The 17,895-nt window shown below is 33.8% G+C and overlaps 2 protein-coding genes across 4 annotated transcripts; both read left to right on the top strand.

The window, feature by feature from the left end:
- The first annotated feature begins 5,805 nt into the window (after positions 1 to 5,805).
- On the top strand, positions 5,806 to 11,343 carry LOC111012461 (Optic atrophy 3 protein (OPA3)). Its single transcript, XM_022286626.2, has 4 exons — positions 5,806 to 6,334; positions 9,245 to 9,379; positions 9,820 to 9,906; positions 10,954 to 11,343. Exons 1-4 carry the CDS (start codon positions 6,206 to 6,208, stop codon positions 11,110 to 11,112), a joined length of 510 nt encoding a protein of 169 aa, XP_022142318.1. The 5' UTR covers positions 5,806 to 6,205; the 3' UTR covers positions 11,113 to 11,343.
- A 2,204-nt stretch (positions 11,344 to 13,547) lies between these two features.
- On the top strand, positions 13,548 to 17,310 carry VOZ1 (vascular plant one zinc finger protein). 3 transcript variants are annotated; one of them, XM_022286506.2, is made up of 5 exons: positions 13,548 to 13,895; positions 14,189 to 14,454; positions 14,635 to 14,784; positions 15,538 to 16,060; positions 16,185 to 17,310. In XM_022286506.2, exons 2-5 carry the CDS (start codon positions 14,218 to 14,220, stop codon positions 16,733 to 16,735), a joined length of 1,461 nt encoding a protein of 486 aa, XP_022142198.1. In that variant the 5' UTR covers positions 13,548 to 13,895; positions 14,189 to 14,217; the 3' UTR covers positions 16,736 to 17,310. The 3 variants fall into 3 exon arrangements, with proteins under 3 accessions (XP_022142198.1, XP_022142196.1, XP_022142197.1); XM_022286504.2 differs by lacking the exon at positions 13,548 to 13,895 and adding an exon at positions 13,955 to 14,101; XM_022286505.2 differs by lacking the exon at positions 13,548 to 13,895 and adding an exon at positions 13,957 to 14,101 and having other exon boundaries at positions 14,189 to 14,445.
- The last annotated feature ends 585 nt before the right edge of the window (positions 17,311 to 17,895 follow it).

A 17,895-nucleotide genomic window follows, 5' to 3' on the forward strand; every position in this document is an offset into this window, starting at 1 on the left:
ATCAACGCTAGTGGTGGTGATCTCGGCGGTCCGAGCTGGGCATGACTCATGAGTCATCTTGAAGCACCAATAGGGGTCCTCCACGTGTCCAGGGTATTCTCTTCCCCAAACAATAGGTATAGACAAATCGAAAGATAAACAAAAATATTAGCTAATAATATATTTTAAAATGAATCATCTAATCAAACAAAGTTCAAAAAAGTATATATATCATGTTAAAGCCTCCCTTTTAAAATTTTACCTAAGCCATTGGATTTTGTCTATTAAGAACCCCACATTTACGAATTACTACAAATTCTATTTTTACGACAAAGCATTCTTTTGTACGTTGTAATTTAGGCCTCCCTAAGCCCTACCTAGCCTCTACCTATTTGTTTGTTTGTTATTTATTTATTTCCAATTCATTATTTTTTTTCTTTTGATTTTCAATTCATTCATATAATAATATTTTTTTTGGATAAAATATAATAATATATCATTCAAACAGGGGTATCTCTCTTTAAACGATGCCACCATCATTCACTACAATAAACCCAAAAGATCTTCATTTAATTAAATGATTCTAGTAACCCACGTCTTGAGCAGTTTCTTCTTTTTTAGAAAATAAGAGCATAATATTCTCTTTCTTAATTAAATTTAGTGGTTTCATGCTTCATTATTTTTAAAACAACGTGAGAGATTTTTTGAAAATCGATTTCTTATATTGATAAAAAAAATATCTATCTTACTAAATCCAGTGTTGTATATTTACTTTATTTTACTGCTTATGGCATCCATTTAGATAGTTTCAGTCATAAGAGTGACTCGTAATTTCCAACGGAGGAATATTATTGAGTTTTTTTTTTTGGAAAAAATATTATTGAGTTAAGCATATAAAATAATCTTATACTTTTTTTTTTTTTAGAAACGAATAATGTAACAATTTTTAGCTTTATATCAATTATTATAATATATAGTACAGTGGAGGCCTCACGTGCAAGCCATAGGGGCAAAGGATAAGGAAGGAAAAAAATCAAAATCAAAATCTTTGCCCCTTGCTCTCGACAAATCAATTTGTCGTCGTAATGATAATCATAATATTCTCGGTATTCGAAGAAACCCATAATCAAATTAAAAGTTAAAACCACTACAATAATGTCTTTGACCCACCGTCCATGAGTGTAACCATGGTCCAATTTAGTTATTTAACCAAAATAATTTCAAGTCAAAACTATAGATTATAATTAATAAAGTTTGCACGAACTGGACTTCACTTCACCGTGAATCACTTAAGAAATATGGAATAACATGAAAAGTAACTTTTTTTTTTCTTTGTTCCTTTCTTGAAAGTTTTGAGATCGGATTCACATGTAAAATTTTTGACCGCAAAAAAACTACTTCCACTTTGTTGAAATTCATCAAAAGAGATGAAAGGGCCCAACCGAATTATAGTAAAATTTACTTTTGGGTAGTTTTTTAATTATTACCACACGCCACATATTGCCTTTTCTGATTATTAATTTTTTTTTCTCTTTATGTTAAGAAAACAATCAACATATAAAAACTACTCATTCTTTGAAGTTGATTCCAATCTACACCCTTTACTCGCAATATAATATTAAAAAAAAAAAACTCATGAATCATTGTTATAAAATTTTATAATATAAATATATTCTGATTAGGGTAGATATTTGAACCTTCCGTGAAGAAAAGTATTGATATATTATTTATTTATTATCATTCTTTTTTCTAATGAAAATTCTATGAATACATAATTAACATTACTCACCGCATTAGAGTGATTTTGGCATAGTCAACACTACTTGCGACATTGTTTAAACTCGCTTGAATATTATTGTCAGCTTTTTTACTACGACAAAGAAGTGATTTTGGTCGTGTCAAAATCACTCCCATATATACCTTAATGTTTGATGATGATTTTAAGGTGATTTTAGTAGAAGACAAAAATAATTTTGACTATACCAAAATCGCTCCCAAACATACCTTTAATATATCTATTAAGTATTTGAAATATGATGGTCTTAAATGATTAATTATCCACTCCTACAGAACGTGACATGCTAGTAAAAGAAAAAAAAAATCTCTTTTCCTTTTTGGCAAATTAAAATGTGGACCATAGTCACTTGATTACGAGGATGGTCATGGTACAAAGAGTATTTTCTTTTCTAAATTTTTAATTTTTGTGAAAATATTGTGTTTGATAGCTTTTTTGCCCTACTAATTTAACTCGTTGAAAATTTGAAATGTTAATAAATAAAAAAGGAAAAAGCGAAAAAGTAACTATTTCTACGCTATCTATTTTTATGTTAATAAAAAATATTTGATATCCACGTGTCGATGTTAGATTCGTTTTTGTACCAAAAATAATTTCACTGACCTTAAACTCCATACCATTTACCAACAAATGTTCACTTTTAAAATAAAAATGCTCCAAGAAGCATAAGTACCTCCTCCAAGTCATGATTTATAAGATTAAATCTAATTGCCTTTTTGCTTTTCTGCCTCCCTTATTTTTTATATTATCACCCAAAAAAGAAATGTAAAAGTATGTATATGTATCTTATAGTTTACCATTTTATTTTGGCCAGAATAATTAAGTAATTTACTGTTTTTGTTGATGAATATATCCACGAATTGACAATTGTTTTTAAAAGAAATAGAAAATAACAATATATCTTTTAGTCAATTTTATTATAAAACCTTTTTTTTTCCTTGATATTATCTGTTTTTGGCATAACTTTCACGACTTTGTTTTGGTTCCCAAAATGCCTCCTACCAATAGAGATGATTGTCTTATCTTATATATCCATGATCATTCCTTCTCCTAGTCAATGTGGGACTTTGTTTGTAATCACCTTATAAACCCAAACTTTTGTGGTTAGATGGATTTATTTTTATAAATATTAGTTATTTTGATCATTTTGAACATTTTGCAGTGGATTTGGGCATCTTACATAAGAGTTTGTGAACTTTTTTACTTCTTCATTTTATGACTAAGTTTAGATATGTTCTCGGCATGTATGGTTTCATTTGGGATGTTTTGGTGATTAAATTTTTACAACTTAATTTCATCACTTATTTAAGTTTATTCTTGAATTATTATGAAAGGATGAAAAAAAGGTCACTTTAATAAACCCTAAAACAATAATATTGATTGGAAACCATCAACATGTGAATAAGATTGTTTAAAAAAAAACATGTGAATAAGATAATAATTTAAGGTCAAATACAACTATTATTAAATAATACTAAATTTGCACAAACCGTTCTTAAATTTTAGGTTATTAACAATCACAAAGCCACAAAGCCACATTTGATTATAAAGCTGTCACCATAAAACTCTTAAACTAATAAAATTGTTACAATTTAATCCATTTTATTTTCAATTCTATACAATTTGAAAAACTATAATATTAACTCTTCAAATTTTAAATTTAACTATACTTTAAGAGTAAATTGAGTTTAAACATTGTAATTAGAGGCATGGCTTGTCATTTTTGCAATAGGTAAGAGCTTAAGTGTAATATTTTGTAAGTTTATAATAGTGTTGAACAAAATTGAAAATTAAGACGTGTGATCGTAACTATTCTTATAATTTAGAAAAATAAACTAAGAAATTGAGAAATTGAAATAATTTAAAATCAACACTAATATAATTCAATTAATTAATATATCATCCATCGAAACGTTGAACGGTTCTCATTGGGTTAATTTACAAAAGAAAGGAATAGAGAAAGATATTTATCAGTTTGAAGTTTGAACCAGTCACCGTGAAAATAATGGGGGTGGTGTAAGTGTAGCGGTCCCCAGTCGAGGTCCGGCGCGTGTGCATCAGAGTAGAAGGAGGCGGAGGTTCACGCAGGTTGAGGCGCGTGAGAGTGAGGAGGGCAACATGTGAAGAAAAAGGCAAGAATCAGGAAAAAAGCACTACTCTTTACTGCAGAAAACCCTCGACTTTTACGCGGGTGCTGCTGCTCCTTGTCTCAGCCTTTCATCGTACTTTTTGGACAGCTCAATCATCTACACGCGCCCCCACGCACCATTCTCTCGCACGTCCCATCTTTAATCTCTCCCTCTCCACGTGTCGGACATCGGGTGCGCCATCGTGTGAATCGCCGATATGGATGGGTTTCTCCTCGAGAACTGAACTGCGGGGACTCGTATTCCGATGCGATTGGTACACGTGGCGAGAGGTGTGTGGAGAAGAGGACCCACATACGACTTGCCAAAAGGAACTAGACCGGTCTTTGTCGAAGCAGAAGTTGTCGGCTACTTATAAGGTTACATCTCGGTTGGATCGTACGGTCCAGGAAAGCCCAAAACTGCATTTCATGTGTCGGAGCGGAGGAGGAGCACTGACTCGGACGGGCAGCTTCCCTTGCTTTAACTCACCGATAATGCTGCCCTTCCCGTTCGGTTCCTCTGCGCTCGGCTCCACAGTATCCCTCGCTGTGCCCTCTTTGAGTTCTATGCCACGTCTCCATCGTCGCCCTTTTTCCTCTCTTCGAAAATTTCGGATTGGGCCTTTTTCACTTCACCAAAGTTTGGGCCTGCTGAATCCCTCTGGCCCATGTAGCCGTTTAGCCCAATACACGTCTCTGACTTCTAATTGCTTCAACAGTATGTGCTTAAGCTACAAAATGCCAAATGGTGGACGATATGGCATTAAATGGGAGGGTGAGCCTTCGAAATTTGAAAAAAAAAAAAAAAAGAGTGGTGGGGAGACCTAAAAAAAACAAAAATTTATTTGACATTTTAATTGCTAAACTATGTCTAGGTTAACTAGTTCAATTGGTTAAGACACCTATGTTCGACTAAAAAGTGATGAGTTCGAATCTCCACCCTACACGTTGTATTAAAAAAAAACTATGTCTAAGTTGATAAGTTGGTGCAATAAAAGTTAATAAAATACTATACGAAATTGTACTCGTGCAGCTTACATTTATATCGTTTATTATTAATGAATATTAAAATTTGATTAATGATAAATTTACCTGACATGATACTCCATGAGTTGTAAAATCTCAAATGGTGAATAAAGTACACAAGAGCAGTGTACTAAATTTTCATTGATTTGTCGACATATGTATATTTTTATGGGTTCAACATCAATATTTCTAGTATATTGTTAAAAAGTAGATAAGATGTTTAAAAAATATATATCAACAAAATATCAACAATATGGATAATAGATATAATATTATAATAACATTTTTTATACTTATTTAGAGATAATTTATCACTTATTTGTTAATTTAAATATTTGTTTAACGATTCTTTTTATTTTTATATATTTTATATGAATATCAATCGATATGTCCATCTACATTTCCACTGAATTGAGACATCAACGTTTTCATCGACTTCAACGTTTAAAACCGAGAAAAATAATCTAAGTTTATGCAATTTCTTAGAAATTTGGGGATAAATTATAATATTTCATCACTTAGATTATCTAATTTATTATTCAAGTCACTTAGTATTATGCCATGAAAATTTGTCATCAAGCAATTTTAACAATTTTAACATTGACCAATAGAAAATGTATAATTGAAAAATATTTTTTATATCGTATCATTGAAAAATATTAATGGTAAGATATAAATTGAAACTTTTATACGAATAGATACTAAATTGAAAAAAAAAAAGGAAACATCAAGGACGAAAATATATATTTAGTCCATGTTTAACTATTCAACTAGGTCTATGCTTCTGTCAAAAAGAAGAAAAAAGAAAAAAAAAAAGAACTAGGTTTATGCTGAACGAACGAAGGAGATCCTAAAATAGGTCAAAATTTTGTTAGTCATCAAATTAAAAGTTCATGATTGGTTGAAAATATGTATAATCCAAGATCCAACAAACGCAACGCGGTGCGGATTAAACAAATGCGAGCTTTGATGGGCTCTTGGTAGTGGCTTCAGAGTTTGATAGCCTGGAGCGCGTCGGCGTTGGCGTTGGCGTCGGCCAATGGAATCAAAAGTCATCGAGTCGACTTCCATCTCGTCGCCGTTGGTCCCACACTCCAATTACCAAATCGGAGTTCGTCAAATTTGTTCCCGGAGAACATAAACTATTCCACATTTCTGCCACAATCCTCGATCGATCAGCAATCACTCGTCTTCTTTCACAAAATTTGATCCCTACACGAATCTCATTTGCTTTGACCGTTTGCTGTTAGTTCCCCAACAACAGCAAAAGCAAAAGCATGGTTCTCCCGTTACTGAAGCTCGGAACGCTCGCGTTGAAAACTCTGAGCAAGCCACTCGGTAACAGGCTCAAGACGCAAGCTGCGAGGCACCCCAGATTTAGGCAGCTCATCATTAACATGGCCCAGGTATGTATTTATACTTACCTACGCATCTGTTCGCATTTTACAAAATAGAAGATCTCTATGGTGGATTATTATGTACTGATTTGTAGAAGATCATTAGTCGTTCAGCTATTGTTATTGTAACAAATATTCGGTGCCCCTTTCATGGTCTACTTTCCAGTTATTGTTCTGATCATTCATTTTTGCGTTACCTTCTCCTCAAGTAGTTGTGACCGTTGGTTAAGAAGTTCTTCAAACTTACCATCTCAAATGAAATTAAAGAAGCATTCGAACAACTTGAATGCTCATCTAAAATGAAATTAAGAAGCTCTTCAAATTTATCCTCGTCCATTTTAAAGGGGTAAGTTTTAAGGACCAAAGATGTAAGTTAACCAAAATCAAACTGAAAGGGATCGTTGTGTATTAAAATCTCTGAGCGTTCTCTGGAGATGGTTTAGACTGAATATCTTATTTTACCACTAGATCTAAAAGTTTAAATTGATGGGTTATAGTAAATTGATCATCTTTCATATATTTTCAATGCTCTTCCCCAAGTGTTGACCTCATCAAAGACTATTATTCTGGAAGAGAGACTGTCATATTGAAGTTTGAACCTTGAACCTAATCTACATTGATAATCAGACCCAAAATACTTAACTTACAGCTTTAGTAAATTTAATCATCGAGTTCTAAAAGATTAATAAGAAAATTCATTATAGGTGTTCAGCGGATTATTTGGTATTTTGACAAAGAGTGGAAGGAATGCCTAGTGCATGTTATCTTCACAGATAATATCTCTACCAGTTGTTAGTCTGATGAAACGCTTCCTTTGCCTGTCCTCTTTGTTTTGGGTTGAACGGTAAAAGTACTACGTGGGGAGTAGATCTAAAGCAAAACCAACGATTTAGTTTCAAATTCTCTTGTTTTCATTAAATACTTTCATCTTAATTACTTCATTGATTTCTATTTTTCATTTGGAGAGCCATCTCAACCTTATAGGTCGATTCTATACTCGGAGCAGTTTTCACCCAGATGAGATTTGAATTTGGTAATTACTAAACCAATAGGGTTTTCTGTAGAGGATATTTCAATCAAATAGACGCAAATTTCTAGTTGTGTTGTTTTTTGTCGTGAGAACTGTCTACTTTTCTGTAGGAGGCTGTACTGCTAACGCACAGTGGTGTAACTGTAATATATATTTTCTGTGCTGTTTCAAGCTTCACGCTTATGATAGCAAGCTCCATGTTGCATGTTTGTCTTTGTTTTGTGCATTCACTTACAATTCATCTTCTTAATTTTTTTTCTGTAGGAAACAAAGTTCATTGGTAATAGGAAACAAAGTTCTCCCAAAAGCTAGCATAGGAGTTTATAAAAGCCCTCAAATCTACTACATAGTAGTTGCTTCCCAAAGTTCATTTGAATGTCTTTCTATTTCTTGAAAGTCTCTTTTAGGCACGCTTCGGACTGTAGATAATTAAAAGAATTTTGCCACAGAGTACTAGCTATTTGCTTGGAGGGGTTGCCATACAAAAATTGAGATAAACCACCTTTGATTCTGTCGGGGAACGCACATGATAAGTCAAATGTCCCAAGGTTTCCACCTAAGGCTTAGCTGATAAGAGCATTGGAGGAAAAGCTGCAACGTATCCTCTGCATTTTCTTTGCAGAATAAGCCCCAAAAGGAGATCTCCTATGATAGGATCTGATAGGAAACAGAAATTGAAGTAAAAATTAATAAAAATCTTAACATCTTACCCCTTGGTTTACTATTGACGATTGAATCGAAAAACCAAGCTTTCATTGAGAAGCATGAAGGAAAGCTTTTTTTTTTTAATTATTATTATTTTTTAATGTTTAGTTTGAAAACCAGCTCTTCTTTTTTCTTTCTAAACCGCTCATTCACTGCTTTGTTAACTGCCAAGATGGCAACAATAATTGGACACTGTCTTTTAATTGCAAACTTAGCTTCAGAAGCAATGCAAGTTTAAAATGTTCTCATTCCATTGGCCAGGACACAAGGACATTTTTTACATGAATAGGTAGCAAGACCTAAGGTCTGAGTTTAATCAATACCAAGGTTAATAATGCATGTTTTAGAACGTTGTGGAACAAGTACAAGAGGTTGGTTTTGAGGGTAGCTCGGCCCTTTTCAAAGAGCTCAACCGTATACCCATCAGGACTAGGAGTGTCACTAGAATCTAGTTGAAAGACCACCTTCCTAATCTTCTCTTCATCTAGCATTCTCTTGAGCCACTATCTTTTTCAGAGATGAGCCTCCAAGCCTCCAATCCAATCCATTCCATCTGGTAATAATCTTTCATCTCAAAAGAGCCTTAAAATAAGCAAGGAACCTGTAACGACTTCATTCTCAAAAAGTAAGCCAGGTCCTTCCTTGAAAGGATGATGCTGGAGAAGAGGTTTTATTAATCCTACCGGAAATAATTTTGTAGAAAGAAGTAGAATTCTCGTTGCCCTGCTTCAACGAGTGCAGCTTTATTTTCGTGGTGCCAAAATATCTCTTCTTTACAGGGAAGCCTCTGTATCTGTGGCTTAAGAGAGAAGTAAACCTTTTTTAAATCTAAGAGCTACCAGTGGAATAAATTTCTTAAGTAATATCCACTTAAGTCGATTGAATACTCCCAAATACTTCTCTATTCCAGGTTTTGTGTTTCTCCTTTACAGACTTCAGCTTCATCATCAATGAGTGCCAGCCCTCCTGTAGCAATGGAGTTTGTCTTAAGCGATCAGTTCTAGTTTGTCCTAATTGTAGATTCTTTAGGAAGTATAATCTTCAAAGTGTTAGTTTGTGTTGATTGTTTATGGAGATATTCAGGTATCAGGATTAAAGAGGGTTCTGATCTAAGCTTGTATATCGCGTACATTACTCTATGAATCATTCTAATGGTTGTATTTCCTCAATGCTAAAACTGACAGTTTAACCATCGGATGACAACACAAATGCAAAGACGCATCTATAGTCATGCAACTGATGTAGAAATTCGCCCCCTGGATGAGGAGAAAGCAGTTCAGGCTGCTGTTGACCTGATTGGCGAGGTTTTTGTCTTCTCGGTAATAATCATTTTCAAGTAGCATTACTTCCTTTCCTTTTGGTTAAGATAATTTGTGAACTGAAACATACTATATAGCATGCATGTGCTTTTGACCTTTTAGGCTTTTGCAGCAAGTATTAATCAACTATATATTTCACGGATATTTGATCTTGTAATTGGAAACTGGGAGCTCATTTGTGAATCATTGTGCATACTTATTTATTATTTTAAGAAAATGCTGACTAAGTGTCGCAGCAGTTATTTTGGGTTGATTTTACCATCTACCATTGGTTGCATCATGGGTTGGAATACAATCCTTTGACGAACAATATCAAGAGGATAATTTTTTTCCTTGCTTGGGAGTTTGACTTATTCTGCTTGTTTTGCCTGCTTGCAAACTTTTCACCTCTTCATTTTCTTGATCATTTCTCTCGCGTTTTAATATCTGGAAATCTATAGGTAGCAGGAGCGATAGTCGTATTTGAGGTTCAGAGAAGTGCTAGATCAGAAGCCAGAAAAGAGGAAATACGCAGACAAGAAATGGAGGTAATGACGTAGTTATTTTATCAAGTGCCATCAGAGCAGAAAAGAATAAGATCCAGTGAAAATATGTTTTATATATATATATTTGTTTATTGTGTTCTCATGATTGATTGTTTAACCAAAAAAAAAACTCTTTTGAAATTTTAGTTTAAGAATAATAATTTCAACATGTGTAATAACATTACCTTTTACAAGTCATTTGAATCATGATCTTTATTTGAAAACAGTATTCAGATAAGCCTTATAGCTTCTTCAAGTTCAGACATTATGAATGGTAAATTTTGCTGATAATATGAACAAGAAGTGAGTTTAAATTTTCCAGAAGGATTGTTTCAAACTTTCATAGTTGGTGGGACTTGCAATTAACGCAATGAACATCAATTACGATATTCATAAATTTAAGAAACTATGGGCCTGTTTGGTAGCATTCTCGTTTCTCGTTTCCTCCTTTTTAATAAAGATAAACATAATTGCATTTGGTAACTATTTTTCGTTCTTTATTAGTCAAAAATGATAAAACAATGTTTTTATTTATGCTTTGGAAAAAAATTAGAAACAAGAACAAGAAATAAGAAACTTGATTCTGTTGTTTTTAAAATTTCTATACAATTTTGGGAACGTTAACATGTGTAACAAGAAACATCAATAGTTGCAAATGTTTAAGTTTTTCAATAAAACTGAAAATCAGAAATAAGAAAGGGTAATGTTACCAAACGGACTCTACATATCTGTTACTAGAATATGAACCTCAGAAAACTAGTGCTACACTTGTGTCTCTTCCTGTGGTAACCTATTTGAATGGAGTTGAACTGAGGTAAGGTTATGCCGTATCGAAAATGGATTCTTCCACCGTAAGAAATACTATTGTTGGAATGACTGATCAGGGATGGACGACAAAGTGGACTTATTCCCTTAGGGAATCAACTCCTATATTCCTCACCACTTCTAGCTTCACCCATCCAGTAGTGTTCAGCTTTTTCTCTCTTGTACTCCAAAAGAAAAAAGGTTTCCCGTTTTATAATTTTCTGTGATGTGGTTTTATTGTATTAGGCACTGAGGCAAAAAGACGAAAGCTTATTAACAGAAGTGGAACTTTTGAAGCATAAACTTGTAGAATTGGAACAACATGCCAGAGGACGAGGTCTTGGTGGTATTTTGAACTTCAAACATGCTCAAATGGAAAGTGGGAATTCAGCAAAGCCTGCTTGATTAAGTTGCAAGTTTGCCCACCAAGTGATGTGAAAGCACCAAGAAGGTTTATTTTCCCAATTCTTTTGACATTACTTCATTTTTGAACATTTTGCTTTTGGTATTAGTCCTTTACATCTGTAAATGAATATTTTTCAAATAAAATTGTCTTTTACCCTGCAATAGATGGGGGTATAAACTGTTCAAGTATCTACTAAATGAAAAGATTTTAGCTATGATGGCTTCTAATCATCTGCTTTTATGGTTCCAAAATCAATTATGTGATTTATGACTCTACACTCAGCCTTCCCTCACAAGCTAACCTCAACTTTTAAAGGAAAATATCCATCTTCCCTTTAATCTCTCTCTCTCTCTCTCCTTATTAGTGCTTCAATATTACTACTCCTCTTTATAGACAAGTGTTTTCTTTTTGGTCTTAAAAAGGGGATTTGCGGATCAATTGTAATTTACAATTCTAAATTTTGTAGTGATCAGCATCACTCTTTTTCCAATTCCTTTTGTGATGAATAGAAATTTATAACATTCCTACTTTGTTGACTATTGTTACATGTTATATGAGCTGATGTTTCCAACTATAGAAAAATTTATCAAATTATTCTTGTCCATTAGTTATTATTCCTTGATAAAGTGGTCATTATAACACAGAGAACCATTTGGAACATTACTTTTCCATGTTTTGATTGGTAACTTCTCTGTTGGCTTCACTCTGGATAAGGGCCCGTTGACTTCAATTTCAAGATACATGCATCCCACCCCTCCTTTTAAAAACGTCTAAAGAGATTACTAATATCCTTACCAATTGATTGTGATACAATTGATCTTTCCTCTCATTTTAACTTTAACTCAGCTATTCTGATTATTGATAACTCTCCCTCTTATGTTCTAATCTTCAATCTTTATGGTGGATTATCAATTAATCTCAATCCGAAATTTTTGATGTTGATTTTATTATTATTTATTTTTTATATTTGTGAGTGTGGAGCCGACTTAGATATCTGGAAGAGATAACATGAGAATCTAGATGATGGGCAGTGGAAATGTCCTTTATTCCTTTCTTCTTCTGTTTTTCTCTCAGCATATCATATTTTTTTAATCCCTTTTTTGTTTGTGTGTGAACATTTTCAGCCTTTGTTTTAGCTTGTCTTTTTCATGTCTTGTTTTCCTAATCACCATAAAATTCTGGTCCTTTATGCAAAGCAGTAGGGTGAACTTTTCACCTTTTATTGGTTTTCTTTAAAGATTTTTCTCTTTATTTCAATAATGATGTTTTAGACTGAAACACCCATATACAGAAAAATTGAGCTTTTAGGTAGAAGCTATTTAGGAATGGTTTGAAAATCACGTTTTAGAGAAGTGGAGCTATATACATTAGTCTAAATTACAAAAAATTCAACTTTTTCTTTTATTTTTCACCTTTTATTTTGCGGTTCAATATTATCTTAACTTTTCATAAACATTTCAAAAATATATTTTGAGTAAAAATTTGCTATATTTTGAAGGGAAAGTTGATGTGATAGAATCTAAAACAACGAAACTAATGTGACAATCAATGTCCCAAATTTATCTCATTTAATTATCACATGGTTCTAAATTCTTTCATGTCAACTTTTCGTTCAAAATATTATTATCAATGAATATTTCTACTTTTAAAACGATTATGAAAAGGTGAGAGGTAGCATTGAAATTTTTGAAAGGATAGAGGTATTTTTGAAATAGAGGACGATGGGATGAAATTGTTTGCTCCGGAATAAAAAAGTTAGAATTAGGCTTGGTAATTTTGTATAGTGAATAAGTTTGCTAGGTTTTTTTTTTTTTCAATCGTTTTCTAAATTAAAGATAGCATAATATAAAAATCATATCTTTTTAGAAGATTGTCATCTAAATTAGTTGTTCGTAATTATCCTGAGTTTTTTTTGAATAATAACTTGGCTTAACAGTGTTTAATTTCTAAATTATTATATAGAAGTAAATAAATATGCAATCTTTTTCTAATAGTTTTTAAAATAAAAAACAACAAGCTAAAAATTTAGTGGTAATTGACATATATTAAAAAAATTAATCTTAGCAGGATTAATTTTTAGAATGTAATCTCAAATATACCCTTGTATTTGTATTTTTATTTATTAAAATAAATTTAAAAAATCAGTAATTTTTATTAGTAAAACAAAAGAAAGAGAATATTCGGTTGGTAATAAATTAGATTCCGCATGGGAAAATTGGATTGTAATATTTCGAAGAACCAGTAGAATTGAAAACTGAAATGCATGCGCTTAACTTGTAATTTAGCTATTTTAAGATTAAAAAACAAACAAAAAAAGAATTAAATACTTATAAAACTAAAACAAAAGAGTCAAAAAGTGTCATTTTAATATATATTTGGGAAATTATGATTTAATTTTCTGCGGCAAATATGAAGCGGTGGGAGAGAACAGGGAAAGAAGAAGACGTGATTACAGAGCAGCAGCTCACAAAAGCCAAACTCTTCTCTAACACTAATTCTCTCTCTCTCTCTCTCTCGTAGAAATTAAGAAAATAAAAGAAAAAAGAAAAAAAGAGGGAAGAAAAATTGAAATGAAATTGAGGCACCGAAGGCATTGAACTATTGAAGTGAAGAGCATCTGCTTTTCGATCATCGCGAATATTTCACTTTTTTTTTTTTGTTTCCTTTCTCTTGTTCGACCAGGTGTCCTTGCCTTTCTTGCTCCATATTGTGGGAGGTTGAAGCCCTGTTCAGAACTAGGGCTTTCGATTCAGCTGCTGCCAATTTAGCTGCGAGTACCTCGGTAATTTTATGTCTGCTCTGTTGGGTTTTGATCTGAAATTGAATTTGCTTTCTCCCCTTCTATGGGGTTCTTTTTCTTTCTCTTTTTTTTTTTTTTTGAATTGAATTGAACTTGCTTTAAAAGGATTGTATGTGTTCTATGATTTTTTGGTTTAATTCTATCGATCTCTTTTCCTTCAATGAATTTCCGAGCATCAATATACCTCGGTTAGTTTTGCTGCTCTCTGCTGAAATTTAATGGATAATTTCCCACAAGTTTTATCTAACATGTACTTTCTTTGGCTGAACTAGCAGGGGCTAGAAGAAAAGGTAAGAATTCTGTAATGGGAAAGCATTCGAAGACCAGTTGCAAGTCGGCTTCCCACAAGCTCTTTAAGGATAAGGCAAAGAACCGAGTCGATGATCTGCAAAGCATATTTGTAGATTTGCAATATGCAAGGAAAGAGAGCCGCACAGTTGATGTGGCAGTTCTTGAGGAACAAGTCCATCAGATGCTTCGTGAGTGGAAAGCCGAGCTGAACGAGCCCTCTCCAGCTTCCTCTTTGCAACAAGTTAGCATTGTATATTGAATTCCTTTTTGAGTGCATAAGATGAAGGATATCGATTAATATGATAATCTGCATAATTTATGTATGTGATATTGAGGACAACAGCTAGAATAAGTGATTTAAGCGGTGAATGCTTCAATAAGAAGGCATGCATTTCTGGATAATGATGTCTTCAGTGTATGTTTGACTTAGGGTGGAAGTCTTGGGTCATTTTCATCAGACATTTGTCGATTGTTACAACTTTGTGAGGAGGATGATGATGCATCTAGTCCATTAGCTGCTCCTAAGCCTGAGCCTAATGAACAAAATCTGCAGGTTGGAGATACTACGGCACTTCAAGAGGTGGGATTCTTTTATGTTTATTTTACGTATAGTTTTTACATAGTTCGTGTTTCAGTTTATCTTTTCCTCTTTCCTTTATAACTGTTGTCCTTGATAATTGTTGGATGTTCTGGAGTATATTCAAACCAAAGAAGAGAGCTCCAATTGGTTCGAACTTTTAATGCTATTTTTGTCTTGATTCTGGTTTTTGCAAAAGATACTTGAAAACTTCTCTCTCATTTTTGTTTTGTTTTGTCTTTCTTTATTTTTACTATTTAGTAGAAAAAAGTTTATTTCCTGTTTTGCAATGTGTCTTTTGTCCATAATCAGTTTTTAGCTTCCAATTAGATTACATATGGGAATTATTTCAAAGAAGTGAGCTCCCTTCAACACCTAGACTCTTATGAAGTTGCCCCATGCATATCAACTAAAATAATTGGTGAATTTAGAATTTTGCTTCCAGCACCATATTTGCCTGACCGTCCTTTCTCTAACACAGATGACCATTGGGATACAAGCATGGAGTTATTCATACTTGCCCTTCATGGGGTTTTCTATCTCTTGCCTCATGATCTGGACTTTGACCATGCAATGTGTTTAAACTCAATAAGTTGTATGAATATGAATTTTGTTGGTGAAGTTGGCTCCTTCTCCTCTATTTTAGTCTGCTGTGCTTTTATTGAAAGAAGTTGTAATGTCTTGTAAATTTGAACACCTGTCTTGTTTCATGCTTGTTATTATAGGTTCTTCATATTTCTACTTAACCTGCTTCAGGGATTTCACATGAATCGTGTACACCAAGAACCAAGCTTCTCTCTAGTCGATCAATGCAAGAACTCCCCTTCAGGAGTTCATGGTATGGCTATGAATAACTTGGAAGGACCTACACATCTGGAGTGTCATCAGTTTGATTTACATCAAGGAATTGAGCACAACTTTTACTCTTTCCTTAATGGTAGAGGTTTGTGTGGTGAGGGTGCAATTTCTCATGTTTCTAGCTACTGTCCTAGCATATGCCCTCCCCCTGCTGCTTTCTTAGGCCCAAAATGTGCACTTTGGGATTGCCCACGACCTGCCCAAGGGTTGGATTGGTGTGAGGACTACTGTAGTAGTTTTCATGCTGCCTTGGCCTTGAATGAAGGCCCTCCTGGAATGGGTCCAGTTTTACGACCTGGTGGTATTGGTCTGAAGGATGGTTTGCTTTTTGCTGCTCTTAGTGCAAAGTCACAAGGAAAAGATGTTGGCATCCCTGAATGTGAGGGAGCTGCCACTGCAAAATCCCCCTGGAATGCTCCTGGTAAGTTCTGTATGCATCTGGTATGTGTTTGCATTGAAATGTTATAGTTCAAACAGGTTGTATTGAATTATCAAATATGCTTGCTTGAATTATATTTAGCCAACATCTCTTTCTTATATTGCAGAGCTTTTTGATCTGTCAATATTGGAGGGTGAGATGATTCGGGAGTGGCTTTTCTTTGATAAACCTCGCCGAGCATTTGAAAGTGGGAATAGGAAGCAGAGATCATTGCCTGATTACAGTGGACGTGGTTGGCACGAGTCAAGAAAGCAAGTGATGAATGAGTTTGGAGGGCTCAAGAGATCTTATTACATGGATCCTCAGCCATTGAACCACTTTGAGTGGCATCTTTATGAATATGAAATTAACAAGTATGATGCCTGTGCTTTGTATAGATTGGAGCTGAAACTTGTCGATGGGAAAAAAAGTTCTAAGGCAAAGGTAACAAATGATTCAGTTGCTGATTTACAGAGGCAGATGGGGAGACTAACTGCAGAGTTTCCTGATAATAAACGCTATGTGAAGGGGAGGACCAAAATTAATACTAGAGTTGGTGTTGGAAATATGTACCCCGCAGTAAATAGAGCCCTGCCACCAAATGGAACGTATGACTATATGCTTCATGCACAATATGATTACCTGGTGGAGAATTTGAGTGAATATTACCTGACATAGTTAAGATGTCAGGCGTCGAATGAATTGCATGCTCTGATGGTTTCATCAAAATATGATGGAATCGAGTGTTTGGTTCATTCTTCCAGAATTTGGTTTTTATTTTTGGCCTCAAGTAACATAAATAACTAATTTTTTTCCCTTTTCTATCATGGTATACTATCTGATACTCATCTCATGGGAGCTGCAGCGGATACATCCTTTACGATGGAGCTTCTAACTTCAGGAAAACGGTAAAGTTGATTGTTTCCTTAATATTTTGGGTTAACAACTTGCAGTTGGTATATTCTGGAAGGAGGTTGGTCACTGTAACTGAGCAGAGACAATACAAACTAGTGATGTATGGTGTTACGAACTCGAATAATGGTTTAGGTCGCATACGGGTTTCTCAAAATGTAATCTGCCTACATTATGTTATGTTATGTATGCGGATAATACTAGTTTTTACTTTATTTGGTGTCAATTGTCAACATACACATCTTGAGTAATCTTTTCAGTCATCTCTCAAGATATTGAAATGTATATTGCTCGAAGGTTTCAACCTTGTTAACCATTATCCAAAATGTAGATTTGCTGAATTATTTCTTGTTGAATCTTTCTCAATGATACCATCTTTGACGTTCTGAATGCAAGTGGGTTTGATTGAACTTTAAAATGTTGAAGAACAACGGAAGGTAAGTATTTGTAGGTTTCATTTGCAAATAGGCTAAATTTTTGTTCGAATAGTTGTCCAATACTTTTTCTGGGTCCTTTGCTGACTGCCTAATTATTCTTCTCTAGCCCGACAATGCTTCTTTTTAATTGGAAGCCAATGAGTTTAATTCTTTTGATGGCAGGATCCCATCCCAACTCTTCTTTTAGAGGAAACATGTGCATTACAAAATAAATGAACCACCATATATTTCCCAAAAAGGAGGGTTTCATTCTCCTATATAGAATTGACTACATTATAATCTAATTCTATATCAAAGTTTTAGAATTTAAACATGAATTCGTTCGTCTCAAGCTATAAATTTCAAGTATTCAAGCTCGGGCATTGAATATGTTCTCTACTTCCTATCATAGTTTGTAAAAATATTCTTAGAAGTTCTTTTTCAAAATTCAAAACCACAATCATCACTGCCAGTTCAGCACATGATGCAATCTTGATCTACATCTCGGTG

Source organism: Momordica charantia (genome assembly GCF_013281855.1).
Source record: "Momordica charantia cultivar OHB3-1 chromosome 1 unlocalized genomic scaffold, Mcharantia_2.0 BLBB01000001.1, whole genome shotgun sequence".
Lineage (NCBI taxonomy): Eukaryota > Viridiplantae > Streptophyta > Magnoliopsida > Cucurbitales > Cucurbitaceae > Momordica > Momordica charantia.

Bases quoted from the DNA above. Each gene is read 5' to 3' on its own strand.
- LOC111012461 (XM_022286626.2), top strand. From the start codon at position 6,206: ATGGTTCTCCCGTTACTGAAGCTCGGAACGCTCGCGTTGAAAACTCTG. The intron at 6,335-9,244 runs GTATGTATTTAT...TAAAACTGACAG, and splicing joins TCATCATTAACATGGCCCAG to TTTAACCATCGGATGACAAC. The intron at 9,380-9,819 runs GTAATAATCATT...GGAAATCTATAG, and splicing joins GCGAGGTTTTTGTCTTCTCG to GTAGCAGGAGCGATAGTCGT.
- VOZ1 (XM_022286504.2), top strand. From the start codon at position 14,074: ATGAATTTCCGAGCATCAATATACCTCG. The intron at 14,102-14,188 runs GTTAGTTTTGCT...CTGAACTAGCAG, and splicing joins CCGAGCATCAATATACCTCG to GGGCTAGAAGAAAAGGTAAG. The intron at 14,785-15,537 runs GTGGGATTCTTT...AACCTGCTTCAG, and splicing joins ATACTACGGCACTTCAAGAG to GGATTTCACATGAATCGTGT.